Here is a 27843-nt window from a genome sequence, read left to right as displayed (position 1 = left end):
TGCCGCATTCCATCCTCCCCCCCCCCCCCCGCGCGAGCGTGCAGAGGATGCCGGGAGCAGAGGGTTTGGTGGGTGGGGGCTTCACCTTTCACCGACTGAGCGTGCACTGAATACCGGGAGCAGAGGGCTTGGTGGGTGGGGGCTTCACCTTTCCCCGACTAAGCGCGCAGGGGATGCCGGGAGCTGAGGGCTTGTGCTATTCTGCAGCGTGTCCACAACCAATGGGCATTTTGCGGCTGCGCTGAAGATGGGGCTTTCCTAATACAAATCACAGCGCCTTTATTTACCCAATCAACAAGGGAAAAGGACGAACTACAAAACACGTACTCACCGACATAACTAATCTATAGGAACCTGAATGTCTGTGTGCTCATCCCTTCCAGATCCGCAACAATATCATCAAAAGGATATTCCGATTATCGACACAAATTTCTCTCACCAAATGTTGGTATTATTAACAAGTTAAGGGTTTTTCCCAGTATATGTATTACCTGTCATATTCTGCCCTGAGACTCCCTTATTTAAACTATGGAATTTTATCTTGGGGAGAGGGGGGGGGAGGGAAATGTATCAAATACCGATTGGGAGATAATTTTATTGATTCAAAAACGAGCACTCAGAATTGTTACTAATACTGGTTTTCATTCTCACACTGATGTGTTATTTCTCAACAAAAAGGTTCTGGAAGGTGATGATTTTTTTATTTTAATTTAGGTAAATTCATGTTTCAATTGAATGCCGATGTGTATCATTTTCCACGACCAAAGTTGGTTTACCGAGCCAGTGAATCAACCATGACGGATGGGGAATCGTGCTTGCGACAACGCGGCGGTTAATTTGGCCGAGTGAAGCATGCTATGGAATCTTTATTGATCAGAAACAACCAAATACACTCTTATCCAACAAGACAGAGTGAAAACCCTCATTTACCTTTTACCAGAACTGTTTTCACACAAAAATCTCTTGTGTCCACAAAACACAAATTCTGGAATGACTTGGATACAAATCTTCAACAAGTTAATGGCATTGGAAGCTTGAAAAGAAAATTTAAATATCGTCTTTGATACATTCAGTCCGTTTAATCATGATCATAAATAATTCTACTTCTGACATGTGACACCTGATTATTGCTGCTGATGCTTTTTGAACATGGGTTTCTTTGCATACATTGGTTTCTTTCACGATAACTTCTATTTTGTAGATATTCCAATGGACATCGCCTCTGGAGATCTCCAAGACAGCGGCATGTCACGAGAAACCACAAACGCCAACTGCAACCCTCAACTCGGGCCGGATCCTCACGCCCAAAGTGGGTTTACCGAACCAGTGAATCAAGCATGGCGGATGGGGAATCGTGCTTGCGACAACGCGGCGGTTACTTTGGCCGAGTGAAGCAATGTTGCATGCTGCTTGATGTGGGCTTCCGTTACCATTGGGAACTCAGACCAATATTGCCCACCGGGAATGCTATTCGGTCCAACACTATGCAGGATAAATCAAGACACATTCAACACTTGAAGAATTTACTCCACAGCATGCAAGGGAATCGAAAGAGCGGAAAACGATGGGAGGAATGATTAAAGGAATGCAGAGGAGAGCAAATGGCAGGGTGGGGATTTTAACCTCAGAAAATGGTGAGGAAAATGATACATGAAATTACAAGAAGTTGAACACATATCAAACACATGTAAAGCATATTATAAACACGTATACATTCTCCCTTACACTCTCGCGATCATACGCAACCCCGGAGCACTTGCAAACAATCACTTGATACACAATTACAATACTGGATCCAGAAGGAAGACACAGAGAGGTTGGGTTGAGGGAGAAAGAGAATGAAGAGGTTGATAAGAAAAAGTTTGAGGGACTTTGTCGAGCCTTCACCCCACCTGAGATCGCTCCTGTTCAAAACTATCTTGCCCAAAGTCGCGCATCGTGTCGACCCTTGCAACTGAACCCCGGTGGTCTCGGGTCCGGAGTTGGTACCTGGCCGACCAGCATGATGTTCTGCGGCCTCAGGACAGCTCGTTCCGTGTAAATATTGGCAGGCTTTGGCGTTTGGAAGGCAGCGCTGGAAAATACAACACTGGAGCGATGTGAGTAAAGGCGTGTGAAAATGAGGAAGACGTGAGATGGAAGAGAAAGTGTGGCGAGTGAGGTTTGAAAATCTGTTCTGGTGGAATGAAGCGAAAAGTGGAAAATGTCTCTGGGAACAAGCTCTCAAAACTCTGATCTCGCTCAGGCGTTTGTTGAAGCGAGAGATTTTGCGACTGATCTGGGTATATACCCTGCCCCTCCCCCTCACTGGCCATTTTCCGTTGTCCTTGCCATACCCCATTCATGTCAAGTGAAGTGGTGTGCGCATGAAAGGGTCGAAACAACCTCTACCTGAGCGACTTCTGTCTCAACTCATGCCAGGCATCGCCATTATTCTGCTACCATGTGAGCAAATGAATGAACGGGCTTGTGAGCAGGCGAGCAATGAACGTGAATGGTGAGGAATGGAAGAGAATGGTGTAAAACGGAAGAGATGGAAAGATAGAGAAAAAGAGGTGGATGGAAAGAGGGGAAAGGAACAGACACTTATGCTGCTTACACATGCACAATGCATATTGATCACATTCATATGATTTAGCGAACACCAAAGAGAACACGAAATAAATAAATAATATCCATGTGTGTGTGCTTCCATTCCCTCAGGGGGTGCACGAATTCCAACCCCGGGCCACAACCGTCACATGACCCCCGCCTCTTCACTAAGTCTCTCCCGAGGCTGTTCAAGCTTCCTCCATTCCTCTTTTTCTCCCACTCTTTCTTCCCCCATATTTTGCACAACTCTCCCTCCTCTGACCCTGTTTTTGTTTACAATCACATTCCTCTGCTGAAAAAAAAGAAAAACGAATGCGTTGCGTAACTATGGCTCGCCATTCCACCTTAAACATCACTTATACTTCACATTCGGATTCTGTACATTTGGAGAGAAAAAGTTGAGTTGACCAGGTGGGCACTATTCCGCTCATTTGAAGTCCAGAGATATTTTTAGTGGCTCCCCAATGCCTGGCAAAAACCTCTGCCCATAAGCTTGATGGCATTCTTCAACCTGAAGGGTTCACATTCTTACACTGGGACAACATGGCCACTCAACACGAGGTGAGTCCTTCGACCCATGTGGCCTACATTTGAATAAAAAGCACGGTGATCTTCACTTCACCGTTGATGGGGAATTCTCGGCTTGATCTTGACTTGAAGTTTCGTTGTGATCGCTGTGGAATTCTGTAGTTGTTCTGGAATTCTATTTTATTCTCTTGCTTTGAGCTAACCGTTTAACCGACTCAATTGTAAATCCTTTTCGTCAAATCAAAAGACACCGATTAATTCACTTTCCACAACAAGAGTACTTTTCTCAGAGAACAATTTATTTCCCTTTTGAGTTCAAACACTCAGAGGTCAGCACCGACCAGTTTATTCTCACCCTCGCACACCACAATGAACTTCTCACTCATATATATATATATATATATATATATATATATATATATATATATATATATATATATATATATATATATATATATATATATATATATATATATATATACACATTGGGAGAGTGGGGGGGTTGGATAAGCATGTAGGTAAAAAGAACACAGACATGGACAGCAAAAACAGAATTAATGTCAAAGGTACAGTGTTATCATAACAGTCACCTTGGACTTCGAGGGAATTAAACAAACGTCCAGGAGTGTACACGCGGTGACAGGATAAGACAGTAGGTTATAGGTTTTTACAATTTAATAAATGATTATGAAGAGACGAAAAGTATGTAACTTTTAACCCAGTAAGACAGACAGCAAAAGGTCTCTTTTCTAAGAGAGGAATATTCCCCAACACCGTTCATGGTAACATATTGGTGGGAGCACGTGGCCACTCAACGTGGGAGTCTCCTTGATGCACGTGGCCTCCTTCAATGAACAAAAAGCACGATGGCCTTTTCTTTGCTGTGAATTGCAACATATTGGTGGTAGGACCACGTGACTGCGGCATATGGGAGTCTTCTTGGTCCTCGTGGTCCACTTCAATGAACAAAAAGCATGGGTCGTCTCGCAGCGATGGTGAGTCATCGACGTCCTTGTGCTGGCCTTTTCATTGCAGAAGGCCCAGAAACTGTGAACTTGGAGCTCAGTGGAGGGGAGGTGGGTGGGGGTTGGGGGTGGGAGAAATTCATACTTGCGTGTTGTCAAGGAGAAATAGTCACGGCCGTAACATTTCAACAATTGCCGTTACATTTTAAACATTTTCACTATCATGGTTCTAAATCACCAACTTCACCCACCATTGCAAGTCTTGGCATCTCTCCATAACGATGGGCCGAGCACTCTATTTTTCCTCCCGTACAACTTTGGACAAATGACAAGGCCTTCAATCGCAGCTTGATGGAGAACTGCTCTCACGTTTGGGCTGGCACCCCTGCCTCACACCTTGCTCAGTTTCTCGCTGAGGACACCAAGGCTTTCAAGATGATTGGAATGTCCCAGGATGAAGCTGAGTCAAAAAAAACATCCATCTGGTGGGACCAACTTGTGACAGGAAGGGCATCCGAGAAAAACAGGTCCAAGAAATATGAATCAAGGCAGCAATGTGCACACGCACACATCAAATGGAATGGCAAAAGGGTTGGAAGGACCCTTTCAGACAAAAATGAGGATCATGCATCATGATAAAAATGATCATAACGAAAATGAGGATCTAAAATTGGGGCTTACACTTTGTAAAGAAGAAAATGGGGAATTTGCCAGACAAAGGGAAACTTGAACCAGACGTGAACATGAAAAAATATCTGGTGTTCCACATTGACACAAAATATCTTGTTTGTGTCCCTTACCTCAATATTCCTCTCATCCCAGATCTGACAATCCTCTTGCAACTCTGTGGGTGATTGCACTCCTTCTTTTCCTGGGATTCTCCTGCAAGGAATCACAACATTACAAAAGCACTGTGATGTATTCACCAACTTTACGTACTTTTTCCTTTTCATCCACATTTACTTGGCTCTCTGTTCTGTCACATTGTACACGTCAATCATCATTCACCACACATGACCAGTGGAAGTGCAATGACACTATCTCGATACGTAAGAATGAGTTTGTTTGTTTGTTCCAAAAACGTTTCCAAACACCTGGGCCAATTTCCTGAATCACATGGTTTTCATATGCAAAAGGTCAATGTTGCAATAAACACCTTCACTTCCACATCAAATTGATGTAAAAACGTGCTTTGGGGGATTGCGTTTCATACGTCAGGTGGAACGTGCTTTGGGGATTGCGTTTCATACGTAGGATGTAACGTGCTTTGGGGAATTGAGTTTCATACGTCGGGTGGAACGTGCTTTGGGGAATTGCGTTTCGTACGTAGGATGTAACGTGCTTTGGGGAATTGCGTTTCGTACGTAGGATGTAATGTGCTTTGGGGAATTGAGTTTCATACGTCGGGTGGAACGTGCTTTGGGGAATTGCGTTTCGTACGTAGGATGTAACGTGCTTTGGGTAATTGCGTTTCATATGTAGGATGTAACGTGCTTTGGGGATTGCGTTTCATACGAAGGATGTAACGTGCTTTGGGGAATTGAGTTTCATACGTCGGGTGGAACGTGTTTTGGGGTATTGCGTTTCGTACGTAGGATGTAACGTGCTTTGGGGAATTGCGTTTCGTACGTAGGATGTAACGTGCTTTGGGGAATTGAGTTTCATACGTAGGATGTAACGTGCTTTGGGGAATTGAGTTTCATACGTCGGGTGGAACGTGCTTTGGGGAATTGAGTTTCATACGTAGGATGTAACGTGCTTTGGGGAATTGAGTTTCATACGTAGGATGTAACGTGCTTTGGGGAATTGCGTTTTGTATGTCGATACAAAATTATCAAATGGAACTAATGTTTTCATTCTGATGGTTTTGAGGCAACACCCAGTGGAGGAGATGATGATTCTTAGGTGACAAACGTCAAGTGTCGTATAAAATGTGCTTCACATGAAGGATACAATATCAAGCACACGTGGTCGTATCGAAGGGGACATGAAGTTTCCTGTCAGCATCTGTAAACATTCACTTGTACATTTTATAAAATATCAGCCATTGTTTGCTCACACAGATAATACCATCAAATGAACAATCACTATGGAATCATTCAAAGTTTATTACCTGGTTTTACATTACCTGGTCAATACTGTGCTCTTCACTGGAACCTTCATCATCTTCCCGTTTCCGTTTCTCATTCCGCCTCTTCCCAGCCATTTCCACATCAAGAGGAATCCTTTGAATGATACCTTGTCGGATTATCTCATGAGATTGTTCAGCATTGTTGAAGATGAGCTGAGTCCAGAAATGAGGTGCAGCTCAGCTGACTGGTAAAGGTGAATTTAGGTGTATTTGGAGGCACTTCACCTGACTGCTAAATTTGAGGTAAGACTGAATCTTGAGGCAGCTCAGCCAACTGGTTAAGGTGAGTTGACATATTAGAGGAAGTTCAGTGGACTCTTTAAGGTGAGTTGTTGAGAGAAACCAAATTGAGCACAGCTGACCGGTTGAGTTTCGGTAATACACGAATCTTGAGGCAGTTTAGCCAACTGGTTAAGGTGAGCTGAGATTTTGGAGAAAGAACATCTGACTGAAGTGAACTAACTGGTGGCAGAAACGAGAGTCAGTAGAGCTGAGATTCAATGTGGAGGCAGTTTCGCCAATCGGTGAAAGTGAGCTGACATTTTGGAGGAAATTCAGTCGACTGACTGTTTACGGTGAGCTGATCATCATCATCATTTCGGTTTTTTCAAGAAAACATCCTTGGTAAAGCCAAACAGAAGATTGATAGATACAAAGATACAAGGGTGACATCAAAATCGAAGAAAAATTATATTTAAACAAATCTAAATCAACAAGATCATAGACAAAAATATACCATCAGAGATGGGGAATCCCCGCCATTGAAGGAAAAAGGTCATCCATATTCCAGATAATGAGGGAGGAGAATTGGAAACAAGACACCATTTGTTCATCATCTCGAAAAAGTTCCCCAGGGGTGAGGAACGTAGGAACCAAAAATAATTAAAATCAGATGAGCGGTTTTCCATTTATTACGAAAAACATTTTTTTCAAAATGGCGGCCCCAGTCGGCCATCTTGGATCCGGCCACGCCCAAAATCAATGGGGTTCTTCCTTTTCAGGTGGTACATGTGTGAACCAAATTTCAAATCGATATGGCAAACAGTTTATGAGTTATCACACTCACAGCTATAAATGTTGACGCCCGGACGGACGGACAGCCTGACGACCGGGTGATAACAATATCCCCCTTCCGCCACGCGGCGGGGAATAACAAAAACACAATTCAAACTAATATGAAACATGTAATTGATATAAACATCCTCAGAACAGAATTAAGTATTTCGGTGAAAAAAGGAATGATGGAATTTTTGTACTTTTGAGTGTTTCACCGAGGGAGGTCGAGATGTTGAGCATTTCTGAGTTGAATATGATATGCAGACACAGATTGAAGGGTGGAAGGAAGAATGCAACAATCAACGATCTTCCACGATGACAGAAACTAGATTCAGTTCAGGTAACTAATTCAGGTGAGTTGAGACTGAATCTGGAAGCAGTTCAGACAACCTGTGAAGGTGAGGGGTGGGCCTCGAGGTTGTGTTTTTTTTCGAGACCATACAGTCCACAATCATGTCGGTCTTCCACCGTGCTGATCGACATCTTCCGGTCCTTTGTTTTTCAGCTGGTGTTTAGGGATCTTCACTGTTTCAATGGAACCCAGTTGCGCTGTTTAAGGAAAGACATGTCAGACATGGGTTGACACGGATAGTCGGATATACTGAATAGTTTGCAGATGTCTGTGGCAGGAAGGTTATTGTGGTTAGAAAAGGGAGAGTGAGGCATTTACCTTGCGGTGAAACACAAATCGTTGCAATATCAACAGAATGCGAGCTGACAACTTTCCTTCGTTCAGAATTAACTCCAAATGGTGGAAATATTCATCCATCTGTTGAGGAACAAAATAATTGGCAAGTCATCGACACGAAAAGCTATGTGATGGATCTTCATGAAAATCCCAAGTGGAATTGAACATGTCTGTCATAGATCAGAATATAATATCTACCACGTTATCCGTCAAGTCAGAAGTAAGTTCCTTTCCCACGGTATTCAACATGCAACAGATGTATTCCACAGATTGGTTTCTTCCATCTCTGAGCAACTCGGCCAGAATATGCACGATGGTGTTGGTGTTGACGGCACCGAGTTTATAGAGCTCCCCAATGAATCGGATGATTCCCAAGGAGCATTTTCTGGATATCAAGAGGGTGCACAGTTCATCCTCGTTTACCTGGACAAAAAGAAATGTTGAAAGACGACGTCAGTGTGTGATCAAAATTCCCATTTTTTGGACAATTTTTCAATTATCACCCATTTTCCCAAGTTAACCAATCTGGAGGCTTCAACGCTCTTGATGTCGCATATGCAGCTGATTCCAGCAAGACTCTTGCAATACTCCTCCTCGCAATGTTTGAGCAAAATTTGCTGAAAGGTCTCAAATGTTCTGGCTGTGTCCCCCATTGGTACTTCAATCTGTGAAAGACAAAGCAGGGTGGTGACATGGTGGGTAGAAGGGTCTGAGAATGTGAAAAAGAGCTAAAGTGTTCAATAAGCCCAGGATGTTCCAACATGTGACCTCCATCAGTGTTTAAAGCTCCTCACCTTGGTGAGGTGTTGGCATAAACTTGCATAGACCGCTGAATGTTTGGGCATGGCGATAGCTTGACAAACGATCATCTGAACCATTCTCTCAAAATGTGTGGACGTGATGTTTAGAGCCATGATCATTGCAAGAAGATGGTGATAGTTATCTGGGGTCATTTTGTTTAGCAAAGTGCCAAAGAGTTTGAGAAGATCCTGAGCGAGAGAAACAACAGAAGTCAAGGTCTGAGTGACAAAGTAAAGTTGTGAAAGTTTTGAGGTTTACAAAGCTTGAGACTTTTAGTTGTGAAAACCGAGTTGGTTGTTTATCAAAGTTGTGATTTCATTCAGAACTTCGTGCATTGCTCGAGAAAAGGATTTTTAATTTACCCAAATGTGAAACCACCCACACATGTTGATTATCAACAATGAGTGATATTTACCGGTCGAGGATGGAAACCTTCTTGATTTGGGGTGTCCACACAGTGCCGGGAGGCTCCTGGAGAGTTGTTGTGGTGTTGACTCTCCTCCATTTTCAAATTATGTTCCTGGACATTTTCATGATCGAGCTGCTTCTGCTGTTCCTCAAGAAGTATCAGCTTGCTCTTCAGCTGCTGGACCTCCTCGTTCAGGTCTTTGTTTCCACGTGCAAGTTTTTCACATTGTTTGTTGGTTTCCTCTTGTTTCTCGTGAAACTGCTGCTCCTTCATTTTGTGGTCCTCATTTTGCTGTTGATGCTGATGTGCCACTTCATGTACTTGCAGCAGATTCACATTTAGGTTTTGGAGAATTTCTTTCAATTCTTGATTTTCTTTTGCAATAATCGCAAAATTTTCAGAGTTTACGTGCTCGTGCTGGGCAAGAAGCTCATGTAGTATCATTTGCTCGGCCTGGTTCTGCTGTTGCTCCATCTCTTGGTGCTCCAGGTGGCTGATCAGCTTGATGTTCATGTCTCGCAGCTGTTCTATCATCATCCTGTAACTTCTACAAAAGAGAATATTTCCTGAATGAGACTCGACTGGGAAGAATAGTAACTTCAGAAAGAACAAAACGACAACGAGAAAGCATCCCATAACACAAAGCCCGTCCGCATCCACTTTGTACCGCACTCAAAATAAACAATCAAAACAATGGATAGAAAATATAAACTGTGTGTGTATTTATATTTATACATTTTATTAAACAGTGTTCTTCATGTTTTCAGAAGAAAGGTTTGTTGAAGATTTGATGACAAAATATCAATTGGTAAATGACCTGCACACGCGCGCACACACACACACACACACACACACACACACACACACACACACACACACACACACACACACACACACACACACACACACACACACACACACACACACACACACACACACACACACACACAACCCCATGACCTGCTGCATGAGGGACGGGCTCAGAAACTGGGACAAAGGAAGGAAACGAAGAAAGACCAGAACCTTGATGAGGTGGAGGACAAGCTGAGTGAGAGATTCCAAAACTAAACATGTGACACATCGCTCTTTACCGTGAAATGAGGCACTTTTTATTTCTCTTCTTTCTGAACCAGCCACGAGACCATGCGGTGATGACCGCAATGATTACGATCAACACAAGGCTGAACCAGGTAAGCCCAATCCATTGCATCTGCCTGGCTTGTTCATTGATATTCCCCAGGTGAAGGTACTTGGATTGGATGATCTGCGTACAGCACGTGGACATGGACAGCAGTGTCAGGATAGAAATTAAATGTGATGAAAGTGGGTTTTATCCATCAAACACCACAAATTATATTTTATAATCAATTGACATTTTCAACACCCTAAAAATCAACTCTTTCTTTCTTTCCTACTCCATCTTTCAACAGTTTGTCATTTCTGCCTTTGATATAAAACTCGTCCATTTTTTTTACTCAACACGATCGAGGCTCATGGAACTGCAAGGTGATTGAGAGTACGAGCTGTCATTTGGGAAGCACAGCAACTCCTGGATCCATCAAGGAAGGAATGACAAACAGGAAAGGAGGAGAGAAGAGTGAGAGGAGGGAAAGGGAACACTGCAATCTGCAAGTAAGGGGGTCAGGCTTGGAGCGTTAATGGGGGGTAATAAAGATGGTGGGTCAAAATGGGGAGGTTGACATGAGATAACGGTTCACTGTCTGCTGAAGAACCTGCAGGGAAGAGTGGGAAATCACAACCTCTGGAATGCAGTGGTGCAGACGGGATGAGTGAGGAGCAAGATGGAGGTTTGCAGTCAGCCTGGATTTTGGGAAGTTTAACCATTCGGTGGTGTAGGTTCAGTTATGGTGAGATAATTTAAATTATAATTTTAAAATCTGACACCTTTAGATACTTGGATATCCCTGGTGATGAATACCTGGTGTTACAATAACTCTGATTTGTAAAACTCACTCGGTTATAATTTTCTGATTAATGTTTGCAATTGTGAATCCTGGAGTCACCTCATTGAACCAGGACACCGAGTTCAGCAATAACCAAGTCCTTACATCATTGATTTTCGGGGGTGATTCCATCCATCCAGTGGGACCATACTCTGTGCAGAGCGTTGGTGCTGCTGAAGCAGAGTCCTTGGCTTTTGAACACAATGCTGGACGGGTCACCACTCCGACACAGTACACCAGCATGGAGGCACTCATTTTGCCGACCTTCGAAGGATGACAGGCAGAGTCAACCCCACCTGGTATTAGTTATACAACCGAGGAGGGTTTGAACTGAGGATCGTGGGATCCCAAGCCCACCACTCCAACCATTAAGTTAACTCCAGGTATGGGGTTGATTGTGGCCCCACATGATGTCAGGAGATGTTAATTTGAATTTTACATTTTCACAATTTTTATATATCAAAGACCTCATCAGTTTACACAGAAAAAAGTCTGATTTTGGGATGCTCTCGTACCCTCACAGCTGCACTGTCTGTGGAGATTTGAAAATGTAAATTCACCAATTCCTCACCAGAAACACAGTGATAAAAAAAGGAATCTCAAGCCAAATAACCTCCAAGTTTCCCCCTCAGGGGGCTTTCACAATGACATTTTAGTGAGGCCACAGACTTACTGATCACTGTTCACAAACCGAATCAATCTACATGAACGTCACATTGGTAAAAGGTGAGCAGTCACAAATGGAAAGGAGAAACGTAAAAAGTGAAAGTTCACAAAATGTAAAACTGAATTAAATATTTTTGTTGTCGTTCTGTACTTTAGATTATTTTACTTTCTCTTCTATCCATGAACCCCAGCTCACCCCCTCCCATGTTACCATAGTTACCCCTCACCCGTTTTGACTTGAGAATCCATCGTCCGTGACGAGTCTGATTCGCAGACACAAACATTTCCCGTTCTGAGTTCAGCTGGACAATTCCCCAAGAAAAAAGTCTGAAGATGAAGATACAAATGATCCCAATCAGCGTCCACATTGTCAGAGCTTGTAAACTTGCTTCTGTCGCTGTGAACGACTCTGTCGTGGAATCCGCGCTGTGCGTCACAATGAACGTCTGTGCGTCACAATGAACGTTTGTGCGTCACGATGAACGTTTGTGCGTCACGATGAACGGCTGTGCGTCACCATAAACGTCTGTGTGTCACCATAAACGTATGTGCGTCACCATGAACGTCTTTGCGTCACCATCAACGTCTGTGCGTCACCATAAACGTCTGTGCGTTTTCTTGTAATATTTGTTTTCATTTGCTGTTCTTCACAAAGTGACAAAACCCACACTCAAGTGAAACAAAGCACAAGTTCGAATGTTTGAAAGTTTGTTTAAATTAAATTAAAATTTTACAACAAGGATCAACTCGGTGTCAATTGTTTTGTGTTTTAAATTCAAAATTAAAAATCCCGTTTAATTTCTGGATTCAGGTTAAAAATGGCGATTTCATCACAGAGAATCGATTGGCTTCATGTCGTCAGGGCAGGGATGATGAAACACAATGAGGATTATTAATAAACGAGATTTTCACGTGGATTCGGGCGGTGCAGCGGAATGGGGGAACATAGGGTGGTGTAGGGGAATGGGGGAACATAGGGTGGTGTAGGGGAATGGGGGAACATAGGGTGGTGTAGGGGAATGGGGGAACATAGGGCCGTGTAATGAGGTGGAGGACATTGAGGGCTGTGTAACGTATGATGATTGCTGATTGTGGTTGGTTGTGCTCCGTGATTGCGAATAAACGTCACTTCCGGTCTGGCCCAACATGGAGTCCTGAGTCTCTTGCAGGCGGCAAAACGGGGGTGGAGTGCATGGGGCGGTGTAGCAGCGTGGAGGTACTTCCGGCGGTGTATCGTGTGTGGTAAAACTAAAGAAGAAGAAGACAAGCCGGTAGGCGACGATGATTCACGAGCGGTATTTGACGATGTAGATTGTTTCAGAAGTCAAGGATGAGACAGTGATAATTTTTGACCAAGTTAATGTGGAATAGACAAAGCCGAGAAGTTTAACGTCGAGTTCTTCTTGCATTCTGCTTCTTAAATATATCAAATTAAAGTCTTTTGCCTTGAAAAAATAAATAGTACCTGAACATTACCTTCACAACAACAACTACACCGCCGAGAATAGGATCTCATGTGCAAAAATAAATATAACCTCGACATTATACCTCAACATTACCTTCACATTAACAACTGCACCGCCACGAACAGGATCTCTTGTGCAAAAATAAATATAACCTCGACATTACCTTCACAACAACAACTACACCGCCGAGAACAGGATCTCATCTGAAAAAAAAAATTCCTCAACATTACCTTCACAACACCTACACGGCCGAGAACAGGATCTCATCGAAAAAAAATATTACCTTCACAACGACACCGCTGAGAACAGGATCTCATCTCATCTGAAATCTCATCTGAAAAAAGAAATATTACCTCACAACAACAACTACATCGCCTCGAACAGGATCTCATCTTAAAAAATTAATGTTACCTCAACATTATACCTCAATATTACCTTCACAACAACAATGACACCGCCTAAAACAGGATCTCATCTAAAAAAAAAAAATATTACCTCAACTTTACCTTCACAACAACAACTGCACCGCCGAGAACAGGATCTCATTTAAAAAAAATAAATATTACCTCAACTTTACCTTCACAACAACAACTACACCGCCGAGAACAGGATCTCATCTAAAAAAAATAAATATTACCTCAACTTTACCTTCATAACAACAACTACACCGCCTAGAACAGGATCTCATCTGAAAAAATAAATATTACCTCAACTTTACCTTCACAACAACAACTACACCGCCGAGAACAGGATCTCATCGAAAAAATAAATATTACCTCAACTTTACCTTCACAACAACAACTACACCGCCTAGAACAGGATCTCATCGAAAAAATAAATATTACCTCAACATTACCTTCACAACAACAACTACACCGCCGAGAACAGGATCTCATCGAAAAAATAAATATTACCTCAACTTTACCTTCACAACAACAACTACACCGCCTAGAACAGGATCTCTTCTAAAAAAATAAATATTACCTCAACTTTACCTTCACAACAACAACTACACCGCCGAGAACAGGATCTCATCGAAAAAATAAATATTACCTCAACTTTACCTTCACAACAACAACTACACCGCCTAGAACAGGATCTCTTCTAAAAAAATTAATATTACCTCAACATTACCTTCACAACAACAACTACACCGCCTTGAACAGGATCTCATCTGAAAAAATAAATATTACCTCAACTTTACCTTCACAACAACAACTACACCGCCGAGAACAGGATCTCATCTGAAAAAATTAATACTAGAAGCGAACGTAGTATACTTCTTACATTCGCTTCTGACATCACCTATAACTTGTTTACAACTGTATACGCAATTTCCGGTTACTTTGGCCTGGATTCGGGATCAGCGATCAAATAACGGAAATCACGATTAAAAATTATTTTTTGATGATGCGAGAGATATCTTTATTAAAATCAGTGGAGGAAATATACACCATGTGTGATATTATTTGGGTCATTCATGTCTCCGACGATGCCTTTATCTCCCGGCATGCATCATTCCCCATGACAAACACCGGAAACAAAATAAAACAGAAGCAAAAAAAAAAAACAGAAGCAAAATGGTCATTGGCAACGACACGGATTCACAATTGCCAGGGTATTGTGTTGTTTTTGTTGTTTCCTATTCTCTCATGTGCACGCGTTAAGTAATATTCACAAGATAGAAATTAAACCCAATCGTGTTTATACACCGCACAGCGTTTAATAACAACCGGAAGCAAAAGGTCATAGCTAACAACACGGATTCCAAATAGCCAGGGGTATTGTGTTGTTGTTGTTGTTGTTGTTGTGCACGTGGACATGGACAGCAGTGTCAGGATAGAAATTAAATGTGATGAAAGTGGGTTTTATCCACCAAACACCACAAATTATATTTTATAATCAATTGACATTTTCAACACCCTAAAAATCAACTCTTTCTTTCTTTCCTACTCCATCTTTCAACAGTTTGTCATTTCTGCATTTGATATGAAACTCGTCCATTTTTTTTACTCAACACGATCGAGGCTCATGGAACTGCAAGGTGATTGAGAGTACGAGCTGTCATTTGGGAAGCACAGCAACTCCTGGATCCATCAAGGAAGGAATGACAAACAGGAAAGGAGGAGAGAAGAGTGAGAGGAGGGAAAGGGAACACTGCAATCTGCAAGTAAGGGGGTCAGGCTTGGAGCGTTAATGGGGGGTAATAAAGATGGTCGGTCAAAATGGGGAGGATGACATGAGATAAGGGTTCACTATCTGCTGAAGAACCTGCAGGGAAGAGTGGGAAATCACAACCTCTGGAATGCAGTTCTACTGACGGGATGAGTAAGGAGCAAGATGGAGGTTTGCAGTCAGCCTGGATTTTTGGAAGTTTAACCAATCGGTGGTGTAGGTTCAGTTATAGTGAGATAACTAAAATTATAGTTTTTAAAATCTGACACCTTTCGATACTTGGATATCCCTGGTGATGAATGCCTGGTGCTACAATAACAATGATTTGTAAAACCCCCTCGGTTATAATTTTGTGATTAATATTTACAATTGTGAATCCTGGAGTCACCTCATTGAACCAGGACACCGAGTTCAGCAACAACCAAGTCCTTACATCATTGATTTACGGGGGTGATTCCATCCATCCAGTGGGACCATACTCTGTGCAGAGCGTTGGTGCTGCTGAAGCAGAGTCCTTGGCTTTTGAACACAATGCTGGACGGGTCACCACTCCGACACAGTACACCAGCATGGAGGCACTCATTTTGCCGACCTCCGAAGGATGACAGGCAGAGTCAACCCCACCTGGTATTAATTATACATCCGAGGAGGGTTTGAACTGAGGATCGTGGGATCCCAAGCCCACCACTCCAACCATTAAGTTAACTCCAGGTATGGGGTTGATTGTGGCCCCAAATTTTGTCAGGAGATGTTAATTTGAATTTTACATTTACACAATTTTTATATATCAAAGACCTCATCAGTTTCCACAGAAAAAAGTCTGATTTTGGGATGCTCTCGTACCCTCACAGCTGCACTGTCTGTGGAGATTTGAAAATGTAAATTCACCAAATCCTCACCAGAAACACAGTGAAAAAAAAAGGAATCTCAAGCCAAATAACCTCCAAGTTTCCCCCTCAGGGGGCTTTCACAATGACATTTTAGTGAGGCCACAGACTTACTGATCACTGTTCACAAACCGAATCAATCTACATGAACGTCACATTGGTAAAAGGTGAGCAGTCACAAATGGAAAGGAGAAGCATGAAAAGTGAAAGTTCACAAAATGTAAAACTGAATTAAATATTTTTGTTGTCGTTCTGTACTTTAGTTTATTTTACTTTCTCTTCTCTCCATGAACCCCAGCTCACCCCCTCCCATGTTCCCATGGTTACCCCTCACCCGTTTTGACTTGAGAATCCATCGTCCGTGACGAGTCTGATTCGCAGACACAAACATTTCCCGTTCTGAGTTCAGCTGGACAATTCCCCAAGAAAAAAGTCTGAAGATGAAGATACAAATGATCCCAATCAGCGTCCACATTGTCAGAGCTTGTAAACTTGCTTCTGTCGCTGTGAACGAGTCTGTCGTGGAATCTGCACTGTGCGTCACAATGAACGTCTGTGCGTCACAATGAACGTCTGTGCGTCATGATGAACGTTTGTGCGTCACCATCAACGTCTGTGCGTCACGATAAACGTCTGTGCGTTTACTTGTAATATTTGTTTTCATTTACTGTTCTTCACAAACTGACAAAACCCACACTCAAGTGAAACAAAGCACAAGTTCGAATGTTTGAAAGTTTGTTTAAATTAAATTAAAATTTACAACAAGGATCAACTCGGTGTGAATTGTTTTGTGTTTTAAATTCAAAAATAAAAATCCCGTTTATTTTCTGGATTCAGGTTAAAAATGGCGATTTCATCACAGAGAATCGATTGGCTTCATGTCTTCAGGGCAGGGATGATGAAACACAATGAGGATTATAAATAAACGAGATTTTCACGTGGATTAGGGCGGTGCAGGGGAATGGGGGAACATAAGGCGGTGTAGCGGAAATGGGGGTACATAGGGTGGTGTAGGGGAATGGGGGAACATAGGGCGGTGTAATGCGGTGGAGGACATTGAGGGCGGTGTCACGTATGATGATTGCTGATTGTGGTTGGTTGAGCTCCGTGATTGCGAAGAAACGTCACTTCCGGTCTGGCCCAACATGGAGTCCTGAGTCTCCTGCAGGCGGCAAAATGGGGGTGGAGTGCATGGCGCGGTGTAGCAGCGTGGAGGTACTTCTGGCGGTGTATCGGGTGTGGTAAAACTAAAGAAGAAGAAGACAAGCCGGTAGGCGACAATGGTTCACGAGCGATATTTGACGATGTGGATTGTTTCAGAAGTCAAGGATGAGACAATGTGATAATTTTTGACCAAGTTAATGTGGAATAGACAAAGACGAGAAGCGAACGTCGAGTTCTTCTTGCATTCGCTTCTTAAATATATCAAATTAAAGTCTTTTTGCCTTGAAAAAAATAAATAGTACCTGAACATTACCTTCACAACAACAACTACACCGCCGAGAATAGGATCTCATGTGCAAAAATAAATATTACCTCGACATTATACCTCAACATTACCTTCACATTAACAACTGCACCGCCGAGAACAGGATCTCTTCTGAAAAAAAAAATTCCTCAACATTACCTTCACAACTACACCGCCTGGAACAGGATCTCATCTGAAAAAATAGATATTACCTCAACTTTACCTTCACAACAACAACTACACCGCCTAGAACAGGATCTCATCGAAAAAATAAATATTACCTCAACTTTACCTTCACAACAACAACTACACCGCCGAGAACAGGATCTCATCTAAAAAAATTAATACTAGAAGCGAACGTAGTATACTTCTTACATTCGCTTCTGACATCACCTATAACTGGTTCACAACTGAATACGCAATTTCCGGTTACTTCGGCCTGGATTCGGGATCAGCGATCAAATAACGTAAATCACGATTAAAAATTATTTTTTGATGATGCGAGAGATATCTTTATTAAAATCAGTGGAGGAAATATACACCATGTGTGATATTATTTGGGTCATTCATGTCTCCGACGATGCCTTTATCTCCCGGCATGCATCATTCCCCATGACAAACACCGGAAACAAAATAAAACAGAAGCAAAAAAAAAAACAGAAGCAAAATGGTCATTGGCAATGACACGGTTTCACAATTGCCAGGGTATTGTGTTGTTTTTGTTGTTTCCTATTCTCACATGTGCACGCGTTAAGTAATATTCACAAGATAGAAATAAAACCCAATCGTGTTTATACACCGCACAGCGTTTAAAAACAACCGGAAGCAAAAGGTCAGAGCGAACGACACGGATTCACAATTGCCAGGGTATTGTGTTGTTGTTGTTGTTTCCTATTCTCTCACGTGCACGCGTTAAGTATGCAGCTCACTGCGTTCGCTATAAAAATGATCAACATGATGTGGTACGAGTGAAAGGTTATTAGCTGCAAAATGTCGAAACCCCAGTTTCGTTCAACAACTTTCAAAATTTGACCTTTGCATAACCTTCAAAGGTCACAAAACAATGTTGTGGACATTAAAACAAGGAAACAGGATACGTGCGATAGCTTATTGGAGTTAGTTTGTCGAAGAAGGTCGAAAACCCGGTTCGATTCCCACAACTTTGAAAATTTGACCTTTGTGGCCCTTAAAGGTCAAGGATTATGACCTTTGGTGCAAAACTCCCACCCATTTCTTCAAAACCTATCTTCTCCATCAAAATTGACCGAATCAAACTGAATTTTTTATATATTGTACATATGGCCAATGTGCACAATTTCTCGAGCGGGAATTTCGATTAAAAATCGAGAAAAAACAAAAATTACAAGTTGGCGTGGCTCCGCCCACAATGGGTGTGGGACACCCATCGCCAGGAAGACAAAACGAGGCATGGATATCAACATCATATTCAAGTTTCATCCAAATCGGATCACATCCCATGAAGTTGTGCTCTGGACAGAAAGACAGACATACATACAGACACACAGACACAACAAATATGGTGGTCACTCTGGCTGGCGCTCGTGAACCAATCATCCAGGTGGAGGCAATGACTTTGATACGTATACATTAACACTCATACCAGACTTCCACCAACTGGAACATTTGTTTGATGCTTGTCTGGATTCATGTTCAGCAAAATATTGGTTTGTCCTCAACACTTCTGAGGCACAGACAAAATGGGACATGATGCAGGTGAAGAACATGTAGTTTCGGCAAAGTTTGGAATAATTTGTGATGCAAGACAATAATCTTGGCAACTTACATTCCAACCGGAAGGATGGTTTCAGGTAAGCAGGAAGGAGCATCTCTTCTGAGGGGCCTTTGGGGAAAAAAGAAACAACAGAAATATGAAAGATTAAATACATTGATTTCTTCATCAGTTTGATAACTTGTTCAGAAAAGACCACAGAAGGAAATGCATGGATGGAGCAGGTAATCGATGAAAAGGTGAATCAGGTGATCTCATCCAAGCAAAGGGAGTTAAAGTTCTTGTTATATATTCTGCATGGGGATGACCATGTCAATAATTCACCTTCCCTCAAAAATTATAATTACAATTATCTCCACAATTAAGGATGTTCTTCTTCATCGAAGGAAGTATTTACAGCAATGTCGGTGAAAGACAAAGTTCCAAAATTTATTTTAACTTATTGTTATGATCTTGGGGTTGGCTGTGTTTGCACCCAGTGTGTTCACCCCACCTGTCAAAAGGTATTGAAAAATGTTTACCTGTTGAAGGTCTTGCATAGCACATGGCTTCTGCCGTTGCTGCCCTTAATCACGGTGAGGTGTCCATTCAGGTGGCAGACAATGAACAATGTAAGTTGGTGATGAATTCCTTTTCGTCAACAATGAGACCCCACCATGGGTTTCTGCAGCTTTGGAGCCTTCACTATAAAATTTCAGGTTCCTGTTCTTGTGAAATGCAAAATATCCATCAGGAGTGAAATCCCTGTCCTTGACTGTACTTTCAAAAAAGGTTTCGGTGATGGCTCCAATGTGATCTCAGGTACATTCACTTGTTTGGAAGAGTCCGTGTATTGAAGGAAATTGTTTTCAACAGAATACACTCTCGTCAAGTATCCACGGAGGGTATTCATGCACCCCCTCCCCCCCTACCCCACCCCAAGGACTCTACCAAACCAACTTTTTAAACTTCCTTTTATGGCCCTGTCACATATTTGAGATGTCAACAAAAGCAAATTTTCAAGCATTCTGGCGATATTCAAGATGGCGTCCAAAATGGCCGCCAAAATGGGTAAAATCATGGAATACGGTATACAACATCTCAAAAATGTGGCAAACTGGAAAAATAATCATTGGCATTTGGCTCCTGATCATTAGTTACTCGTTTCTGATAATTGGGCTTCTGTTGACATTCTTAAAAATCCAAGATGGCGTCCAAAATGCCTGCCACAACAGGCAAAATCACAAAAAAAATGTTGATAACAGCCTGAAACTGAAACGATGAAGCCTGAAAAGTTGAAATGGAAAAACGCAAACGGGAACATTGTGTTCCCTCTTTTTTAACCCTCTCTCTCTCGTAAAATGCAACATCTCTTCCCACATGTCTGTCTCTCCCTTGCACCTCCCTCCTCACACCCCTCCCTTCCCTCCTCACACCCCTCCCTTCCCTCCTCACACCCCTCCCTTCCCTCTTCACACCCCACCCCCTTTTCCCTTCTGTTGAAGTGGATTTTCCTTTTTTGTTGTTTTTATAATCAATCTGCTTGAATGTGACATTTATAACAATTGTAGTCTCAGTTAATCACTGAATGTGTTTTTCAAATGACGAAATATTTATTGAATTGATTCATCTTGATGTTATTTATGATAAATGTTATTGATGATAACTCATTTTATGAGAACTTGTTATCTGTGTCTTTCCTTCTTGAGGTCTTATTATGGACTGGAGCGAAGACCTTCAGCCATTTGACTCCATGGACATGATTCACTCGCTGGTTTGCTGAATGTCTTGAGAATGCAACCCCCAAATATTCCCTCCCTCTCCTCTATCTTTCTTTACCTTTCTAATTCATGTATTCGCCATTTGTACGGACATGCCTTTGTAAAGGAATTATGTCATGTTCTTTATGTTCGTTATCGCTTGATAGATCTTCAGTCCAGAGTTGCCCTGCTCGGAGTTAAACCGCTATTCGAGACCCTTGCTCGTCTTACTCTTGTCTACCTGCACAGATTGTTGTTTCAAACCGGGGCGATAAGAAGCACTCTCTGGGTTGTCTCACTTTTCCCAATAAATCCTTCACATCACTCTCGCCGGCCGAGTCGAGGTCAGATGTGGGTCATTATGACCCGACTCCCTTCCATCCCCGACTCCCTTCCAAACCTCCCACACCTTTCCTGGGTTCCAATATATATATATATATATATATATATATATATATATATATATATATATATATATATATATATATATATATATATATATATATATATATATGAATTCCTGTGACCTCCGATTAGCGGAGATCTTTGTCTGACTGTTACATCAATGACCCTTCGTTATGTAATAAGTGAAGTGTCACGTTGTATTTACGAGTCGACAATATATTCACAAATATGTCATCGCCTTTAAAATCAGGAATCATCATCATTTTCCCATTTTTCATGTACATCAGAACTAAGTATCCTTCATGACAACCTCATGTTGAAAGCTCGTCTTCGCAAATTGACAGAAGAAAATAACGTGAGAGAAGATCATGTTTCCAAGGCAAGGCGTTTTGAGTAGGCCGAATCAAAAGACCCCTCCAAGATGAAGTCAGGTTCATCAAGGATGTCTTTCATGAAGGTAAGCCGTTAATTAAGGGGTGTTGGAATTTACCCAAATACCCAGTTTTAATAATGTACTCCCTTGGAGTTCCCTCAGTATGTATGTAAAGTTTTGGGCCGCTCGGTTTCATGGCTTTGGAGTTATGGAGGACACACACACACACACACACACACACACACACACACACACACACACACACACACACACACACACACACACACACACACACACACACATACACACATACACACCTTGTCCATCTTATCATTTGTATGGTTCACTGACAATTGACATATTTTCTGATCACTTCGAGACCCTCATGTCCTTGTTGACACAGCAGAAGGTGAATTCAAACTTGTTCATGATTGGATAGGGGCAAATATAATTTCTCTTCATGTAGATTAAAGTAACTAAGTGCTTGTTCACAATTCAATTACAGAGCTTCCTGGACATATTGGTGTTAATTTTATACATCGAGACAGACTTGACCCGACTACATTTCTTGGCTTGTTCATTGATCATAATATATTGTTATGGTTTTCCGCCGCGTTCGGCGTGCGGACGGCTGCTTCAGCCCAATCATGGTCGCGCGCCCACCGAAGGCGGCAATCCAGTCGTGACTTTCCGGACCAACCCTGAAATCCAGCCCCGGATGCCTTAACGCATCGTAAACCAGTCAATACTCTGTCCACGTGCGACAGGGTCGATCGCCGAATTGTCGATTTACCTATCTATTTGCGCGGACAGAAATACCGAGAGTTTACCCCTCGACGGGACTTGGACGAAAACGAGCCGCTTCAGCGTGCTCGTTCCTTATGCGAAGCCGAGCGGATTGATACCGCCAAGTCCCGTCGGACCAGATTTACTTTTATCTGCTTTAAAAGCCAGTTAATTCCCAATACGTGCCGTGGCAGTCAATGCAGGGAAAATGACACAAACGAGCAGGTTGACATTCAAACAATGGGGAATTTATTTACAGTAGGCATGCAATCAATGAATGGGGGATGGGGACGAGACTCGAGCAAAGCCTACTGCCGATTATAAGAAATGCAAGTATATACAGGCACTTATACAATTCACGACTTGTTGGACTGGCGCCACGAACACACACACACACACACACACACACACACACACACACACACACACACACACACACACACACACACACACACACACACACACACACGATCGGACCAGCTGGTCTTCATTGAGACCTATCTTGGACCTGCCCGCCTCATGCGGTCTTCGAGGACCAGGTCCCCGGGGCCGACTGGACCCCAGCACGATCCGGATAATCCAAGTGAGCGAAGTCGGCAGGGCGACGGTTGGCGGGAGAAGACTCTCCGTGTGCACTTCCCAGAACTTGTGCGCGACCAGAACCACAGGCGGACCAGCGTAGAACCAGCCACGAAGGACGACAGGAGGAAAACACCTGGAGAACCTACAAGAGGCTTGAAGCTTGAAGAAGCATAAAGAAAATGGTAGAAGCCGGAAGAAGCTGGTAAAAAGCCCTAAGAAGCTGGGAGAAAGCTCGAAGAAGCTGGTAGAAGCCAGTAGAAGCTGGTAGAAGCTCAAAGAAGCTGGTAGAAAGCACGAAGAAGCTGGTAGAAGCCGGTAGAAGCTGGTAAAAAGCCAGAAGAAGCTGGTAGAAAGCACAAAGAAGCTGGTAGAAGCTCGAAGAAGCTCGAAGAAGCTGGTAGAAGCTCTGTTTCCATCCCTCTCTTCCCTTTTTATTTCTCTCCGGCGTGCCTCGCTTCCCGCGTGACTCATGAACTGTCGGTGTTGGCTGCCGCATTCCATCCCCCCCCCCCCCCGCGCGAGCGTGCAGAGGATGCCGGGAGCAGAGGGTTTGGTGGGTGGGGGCTTCACCTTTCACCGACTGAGCGTGCACTGAATACCGGGAGCAGAGGGCTTGGTGGGTGGGGGCTTCACCTTTCCCCGACTAAGCGCGCGGGGGATGCCGGGAGCTGAGGGCTTGTGCTGTTCTGCAGCGTGTCCACAACCAATGGGCATTTTGCGGCTGCGCTGAAGATGGGGCTTTCCTAATACAAATCACAGCGCCTTTATTTACCCAATCAACAAGGGAAAAGGACGAACTACAAAACATGTACTTACCGACATAACTAATCTATAGGAACCTGAATGTCTGTGTGCTCATCCCTTCCAGATCCGCAACAATATCATCAAAAGGATATTCCGATTATCGACACAAATTTCTCTCACCAAATGTTGGTATTATAAACAAGTTTATGGTTTTTCCCAGTATATGTATTACCTGTCATATTCTGCCCTGAGACTCCCTTATTTAAACTATGGAATTTTATCTTGGGGAGAGGGGGGGAGGGAAATGTATCAAATACCGATTGGGAGATAATTTTATTGATTCAAAAACGAGCACTCAGAATTGTTACTAATACTGGTTTTCATTCTCACACTGATGTGTTATTTCTCAACAAAAAGGTTCTGGAAGGTGATGATTTTTTTATTTTAATTTAGGTAAATTCATGTTTCAATTGAATGCCGATGTGTATCATTTTCCACGACCAAAGTGGGTTTACCGAGCCAGTGAATCAACCATGACGGATGGGGAATCGTGCTTGCGACAACGCGGCGGTTAATTTGGCCGAGTGAAGCATGCTATGGAATCTTTATTGATCAGAAACAACCAAATTCACTCTTATCCAACAAGACAGAGTGAAAACCCTTATTTACCTTTTACCAGAACTGTTTTCACACAAAAATCTCTTGTGTCCACAAAACACAAATTCTGGAATGACTTGGATACAAATCTTCAACAAGTTAATGGCATTGGAAGCTTGAAAAGAAAATTTAAATATCGTCTTTGATACATTCAGTCCGTTTAATCATGATCATAAATAATTCTACTTCTGACATGTGACACCTGATTATTGCTGCTGATGCTTTTTGAACATGGGTTTCTTTGCATACATTGGTTTCTTTCACGATAACTTCTATTTTGTAGATATTCCAATGGACATCGCCTCTGGAGATCTCCAAGACAGCGGCATGTCACGAGAAACCACAAACGCCAACTGCAACCCTCAACTCGGGCCGGATCCTCACGCCCAAAGTGGGTTTACCGAACCAGTGAATCAAGCATGGCGGATGGGGAATCGTGCTTGCGACAACGCGGCGGTTACTTTGGCCGAGTGAAGCAATGTTGCATGCTGCTTGATGTGGGCTTCCGTTACCATTGGGAACTCAGACCAATATTTCCCACCGGGAATGCTATTCGGTCCAACACTATGCAGGATAAATCAAAACACATTCAACACTTGAAGAATTTACTCCACAGCATGCAAGGGAATCGAAAGAGCGGAAAACGATGGGAGGAATGATTAAAGGAATGCAGAGGAGAGCAAATGGCAGGGTGGGGATTTTAACCTCAGAAAATGGTGAGGAAAATGATACATGAAATTACAAGAAGTTGAACACATATCAAACACATGTAAAGCATATTATAAACACGTATACATTCTCCCTTACCCTCTCGTGATCATACGCAACCCCGGAGCACTTGCAAACAATCACTTGATACACAATTACAATACTGGATCCAGAAGGAAGACACAGAGAGGTTGGGTTGAGGGAGAAAGAGAATGAAGAGGTTGATAAGAAAAAGTTTGAGGGACTTTGTCGAGCCTTCACCCCACCTGAGATCGCTCCTGTTCAAAACTATCTTGCCCAAAGTCGCGCATCGTATCGACCCTTGCAACTGAACCCCGGTGGTCTCGGGTCCGGAGTTGGTACCTGGCCGACCAGCATGATGTTCTGCGGCCTCAGGACAGCTCGTTCCGTGTAAATATTGGCAGGCTTTGGCGTTTGGAAGGCAGCGCTGGAAAATACAACACTGGAGCGATGTGAGTAAAGGCGTGTGAAAATGAGGAAGACGTGAGATGGAAGAGAAAGTGTGGCGAGTGAGGTTTGAAAATCTGTTCTGGTGGAATGAAGCGAAAAGTGGAAAATGACTCTGGGAACAAGCTCTCAAAACTCTGATCTCGCTCAGGCATTTGTTGAAGCGAGATATTTTGCGACTGATCTGGGTATATACCCTGCCCCTCCCCATCACTGGCCATTTTCCGTTGTCCTTGCCATACCCCATTCATGTCAAGTGAAGTGGTGTGCGCATGAAAGGGTCGAAACAACCTCTACCTGAGCGACTTCTGTCTCAACTCATGCCAGGCATCGCCATTATTCTGCTACCATGTGAGCAAATGAATGAACGGGCTTGTGAGCAGGCGAGCAATGAACGTGAATGGTGAGGAATGGAAGAGAATGGTGTAAAACGGAAGAGATGGAAAGATAGAGAAAAAGAGGTGGATGGAAAGGGGAAAGGAAAAGACACTTGTGCTGCTTACACATGCACAATGCATATTGATCACATTCATATGATTTAGCGAACACCAAAGAGAACACGAAATAAATAAATAATATCCATGTGTGTGTGCTTCCATTCCCTCAGGGTGTGCACGAATTCCAACCCCGGGCCACAACCGTCACATGACCCCCGCCTCTTCACTAAGTCTCTCCCGAGGCTGTTCAAGCTTCCTCCATTCCTCTTTTTCTCCCACTCTTTCTTCCCCCATATTTTGCACAACTCTCCCTCCTCTGACCCTGTTTTTGTTTACAATCACATTCCTCTGCTGAAAAAAAAAGAAAAACGAATGCGTTGCGTAACTATGGCTCGCCATTCCACCTTAAACATCACTTATACTTCACATTCGGATTCTGTACATTTGGAGAGAAAAAGTTGAGTTGACCAGGTGGGCACTATTCCGCTCATTTGAAGTCCAGAGATATTTTTAGTGGCTCCCCAATGCCTGGCAAAAACCTCTGCCCATAAGCTTGATGGCATTCTTCAACCTGAAGGGTTCACATTCTTACACTGGGACAACATGGCCACTCAACACGAGGTGAGTCCTTCGACCCATGTGGCCAACATTTGAATAAAAAGCACGGTGATCTTCACTTCACCGTTGATGGGGAATTCTCGGCTTGATCTTGACTTTTGAAGTTTCGTTGTGATCGCTGTGGAATTCTGTAGTTGTTCTGGAATTCTATTTTATTCTCTTGCTTTGAGCTAACCGTTTAACCGACTCAATTGTAAATCCTTTTCGTCAAATCAAAAGACACCGATTAATTCACTTTCCACAACAAGAGTACTTGTCTCAGAGAACAATTTATTTCCCTTTTGAGTTCAAACACTCAGAGGTCAGCACCGACCAGTTTATTCTCACCCTCGCACACCACAATGAACTTCTCACTCTATATATATATATATATATATATACACATTGGGAGAGTGGGGGGGTTGGATAAGCATGTAGGTAAAAAGAACACAGACATGGACAGCAAAAACAGAATTAATGTCAAAGGTACAGTGTTATCATAACAGTCACCTTGGACTTCGAGGGAATTAAACAAACGTCCAGGAGTGTACACGCGGTGACAGGATAAGACAGTAGGTTATAGGTTTTTACAATTTAATAAATGATTATGAAGAGACGAAAAGTATGTAACTTTTAACCCAGTAAGACAGACAGCAAAAGGTCTCTTTTCTAAGAGAGGAATATTCCCCAACACCGTTCATGGTAACATATTGGTGGGAGCACGTGGCCACTCAACGTGGGGGTCTCCTTGATGCACGTGGCCTCCTTCAATGAACAAAAAGCACGATGGCCTTTTCTTTG

General features: G+C 42.8%; 2 protein-coding genes and 2 long non-coding RNA genes across 8 annotated transcripts in view; 2 read left to right on the top strand and 2 right to left on the bottom strand.

The window, feature by feature from the left end:
* The window catches only part of LOC147023708 (uncharacterized), a 54513-nt gene extending 51666 nt beyond the window's left edge, over positions 1 to 2847 (top strand). The window contains exon 3 of one of the 2 annotated variants that reach the window (XR_015060349.1): positions 1202 to 1340. Coding sequence is in view for 1 of the 2 variants with exons in the window: in XM_085889462.1 (XP_085745588.1) it covers positions 1202 to 1330 (129 nt within the window). In the remaining variant the exon portion in view is untranslated. Of the gene's footprint in view, positions 1 to 1201 lie in introns of both variants that reach the window. The other variant, XM_085889462.1, reaches the window with a different exon arrangement.
* Positions 2848 to 3398: 551 nt separating this feature from the next.
* LOC147023707 (uncharacterized) lies at positions 3399 to 5335 on the bottom strand. The gene is made up of 2 exons (XR_015060344.1): positions 4886 to 5335; positions 3399 to 4580 (listed from the first exon to the last, which is right to left on the bottom strand). It is a non-coding gene; the product is annotated as an uncharacterized LOC147023707 (long non-coding RNA).
* Positions 5336 to 7380: 2045 nt separating this feature from the next.
* Positions 7381 to 14083, bottom strand: LOC147023706 (uncharacterized). 3 transcript variants are annotated; one of them, XM_085889456.1, is made up of 9 exons: positions 13550 to 14083; positions 12028 to 12127; positions 10262 to 10434; positions 9177 to 9717; positions 8755 to 8949; positions 8482 to 8625; positions 8159 to 8383; positions 7943 to 8041; positions 7381 to 7821 (listed from the first exon to the last, which is right to left on the bottom strand). In XM_085889456.1, exons 2-9 carry the CDS (start codon positions 12082 to 12084, stop codon positions 7795 to 7797), a joined length of 1461 nt encoding a protein of 486 aa, XP_085745582.1. In that variant the 5' UTR covers positions 12085 to 12127; positions 13550 to 14083; the 3' UTR covers positions 7381 to 7794. The 3 variants fall into 3 exon arrangements, with proteins under 3 accessions (XP_085745582.1, XP_085745583.1, XP_085745581.1); XM_085889457.1 differs by lacking the exon at positions 12028 to 12127 and having other exon boundaries at positions 13550 to 14082; XM_085889455.1 differs by lacking the exon at positions 13550 to 14083 and having other exon boundaries at positions 12028 to 12414.
* LOC147023705 (uncharacterized) lies at positions 12885 to 26590 on the top strand. 2 transcript variants are annotated; one of them, XR_015060342.1, is made up of 4 exons: positions 12885 to 13071; positions 15235 to 15436; positions 21235 to 22147; positions 25116 to 26590. It is a non-coding gene; the product is annotated as an uncharacterized LOC147023705 (long non-coding RNA). The 2 variants fall into 2 exon arrangements; XR_015060343.1 differs by lacking the exons at positions 12885 to 13071; positions 15235 to 15436 and adding an exon at positions 17281 to 17598.
* The last annotated feature ends 1253 nt before the right edge of the window (positions 26591 to 27843 follow it).

Source organism: Eptatretus burgeri, chromosome 7, assembly GCF_056783735.1.
Source record: "Eptatretus burgeri isolate ZD-2024b chromosome 7, Ebu_testis_v1, whole genome shotgun sequence".
Lineage (NCBI taxonomy): Eukaryota > Metazoa > Chordata > Myxini > Myxiniformes > Myxinidae > Eptatretus > Eptatretus burgeri.
Note: the sequence above shows the minus strand (reverse complement) of the source record. Positions and strands in the feature narration are given on the sequence as shown.

Bases quoted from the DNA above. Each gene is read 5' to 3' on its own strand.
- LOC147023706 (XM_085889455.1), bottom strand. From the start codon at position 12,168: ATGTGGACGCTGATTGGGATCATTTGTATCTTCATCTTCAGACTTTTT. The intron at 9,718-10,261 runs GTAAAGAGCGAT...TCTCTTTTGTAG, and splicing joins AAAAAGTGCCTCATTTCACG to AAGTTACAGGATGATGATAG. The intron at 8,950-9,176 runs GTAAATATCACT...TCTCTCGCTCAG, and splicing joins AAGGTTTCCATCCTCGACCG to GATCTTCTCAAACTCTTTGG.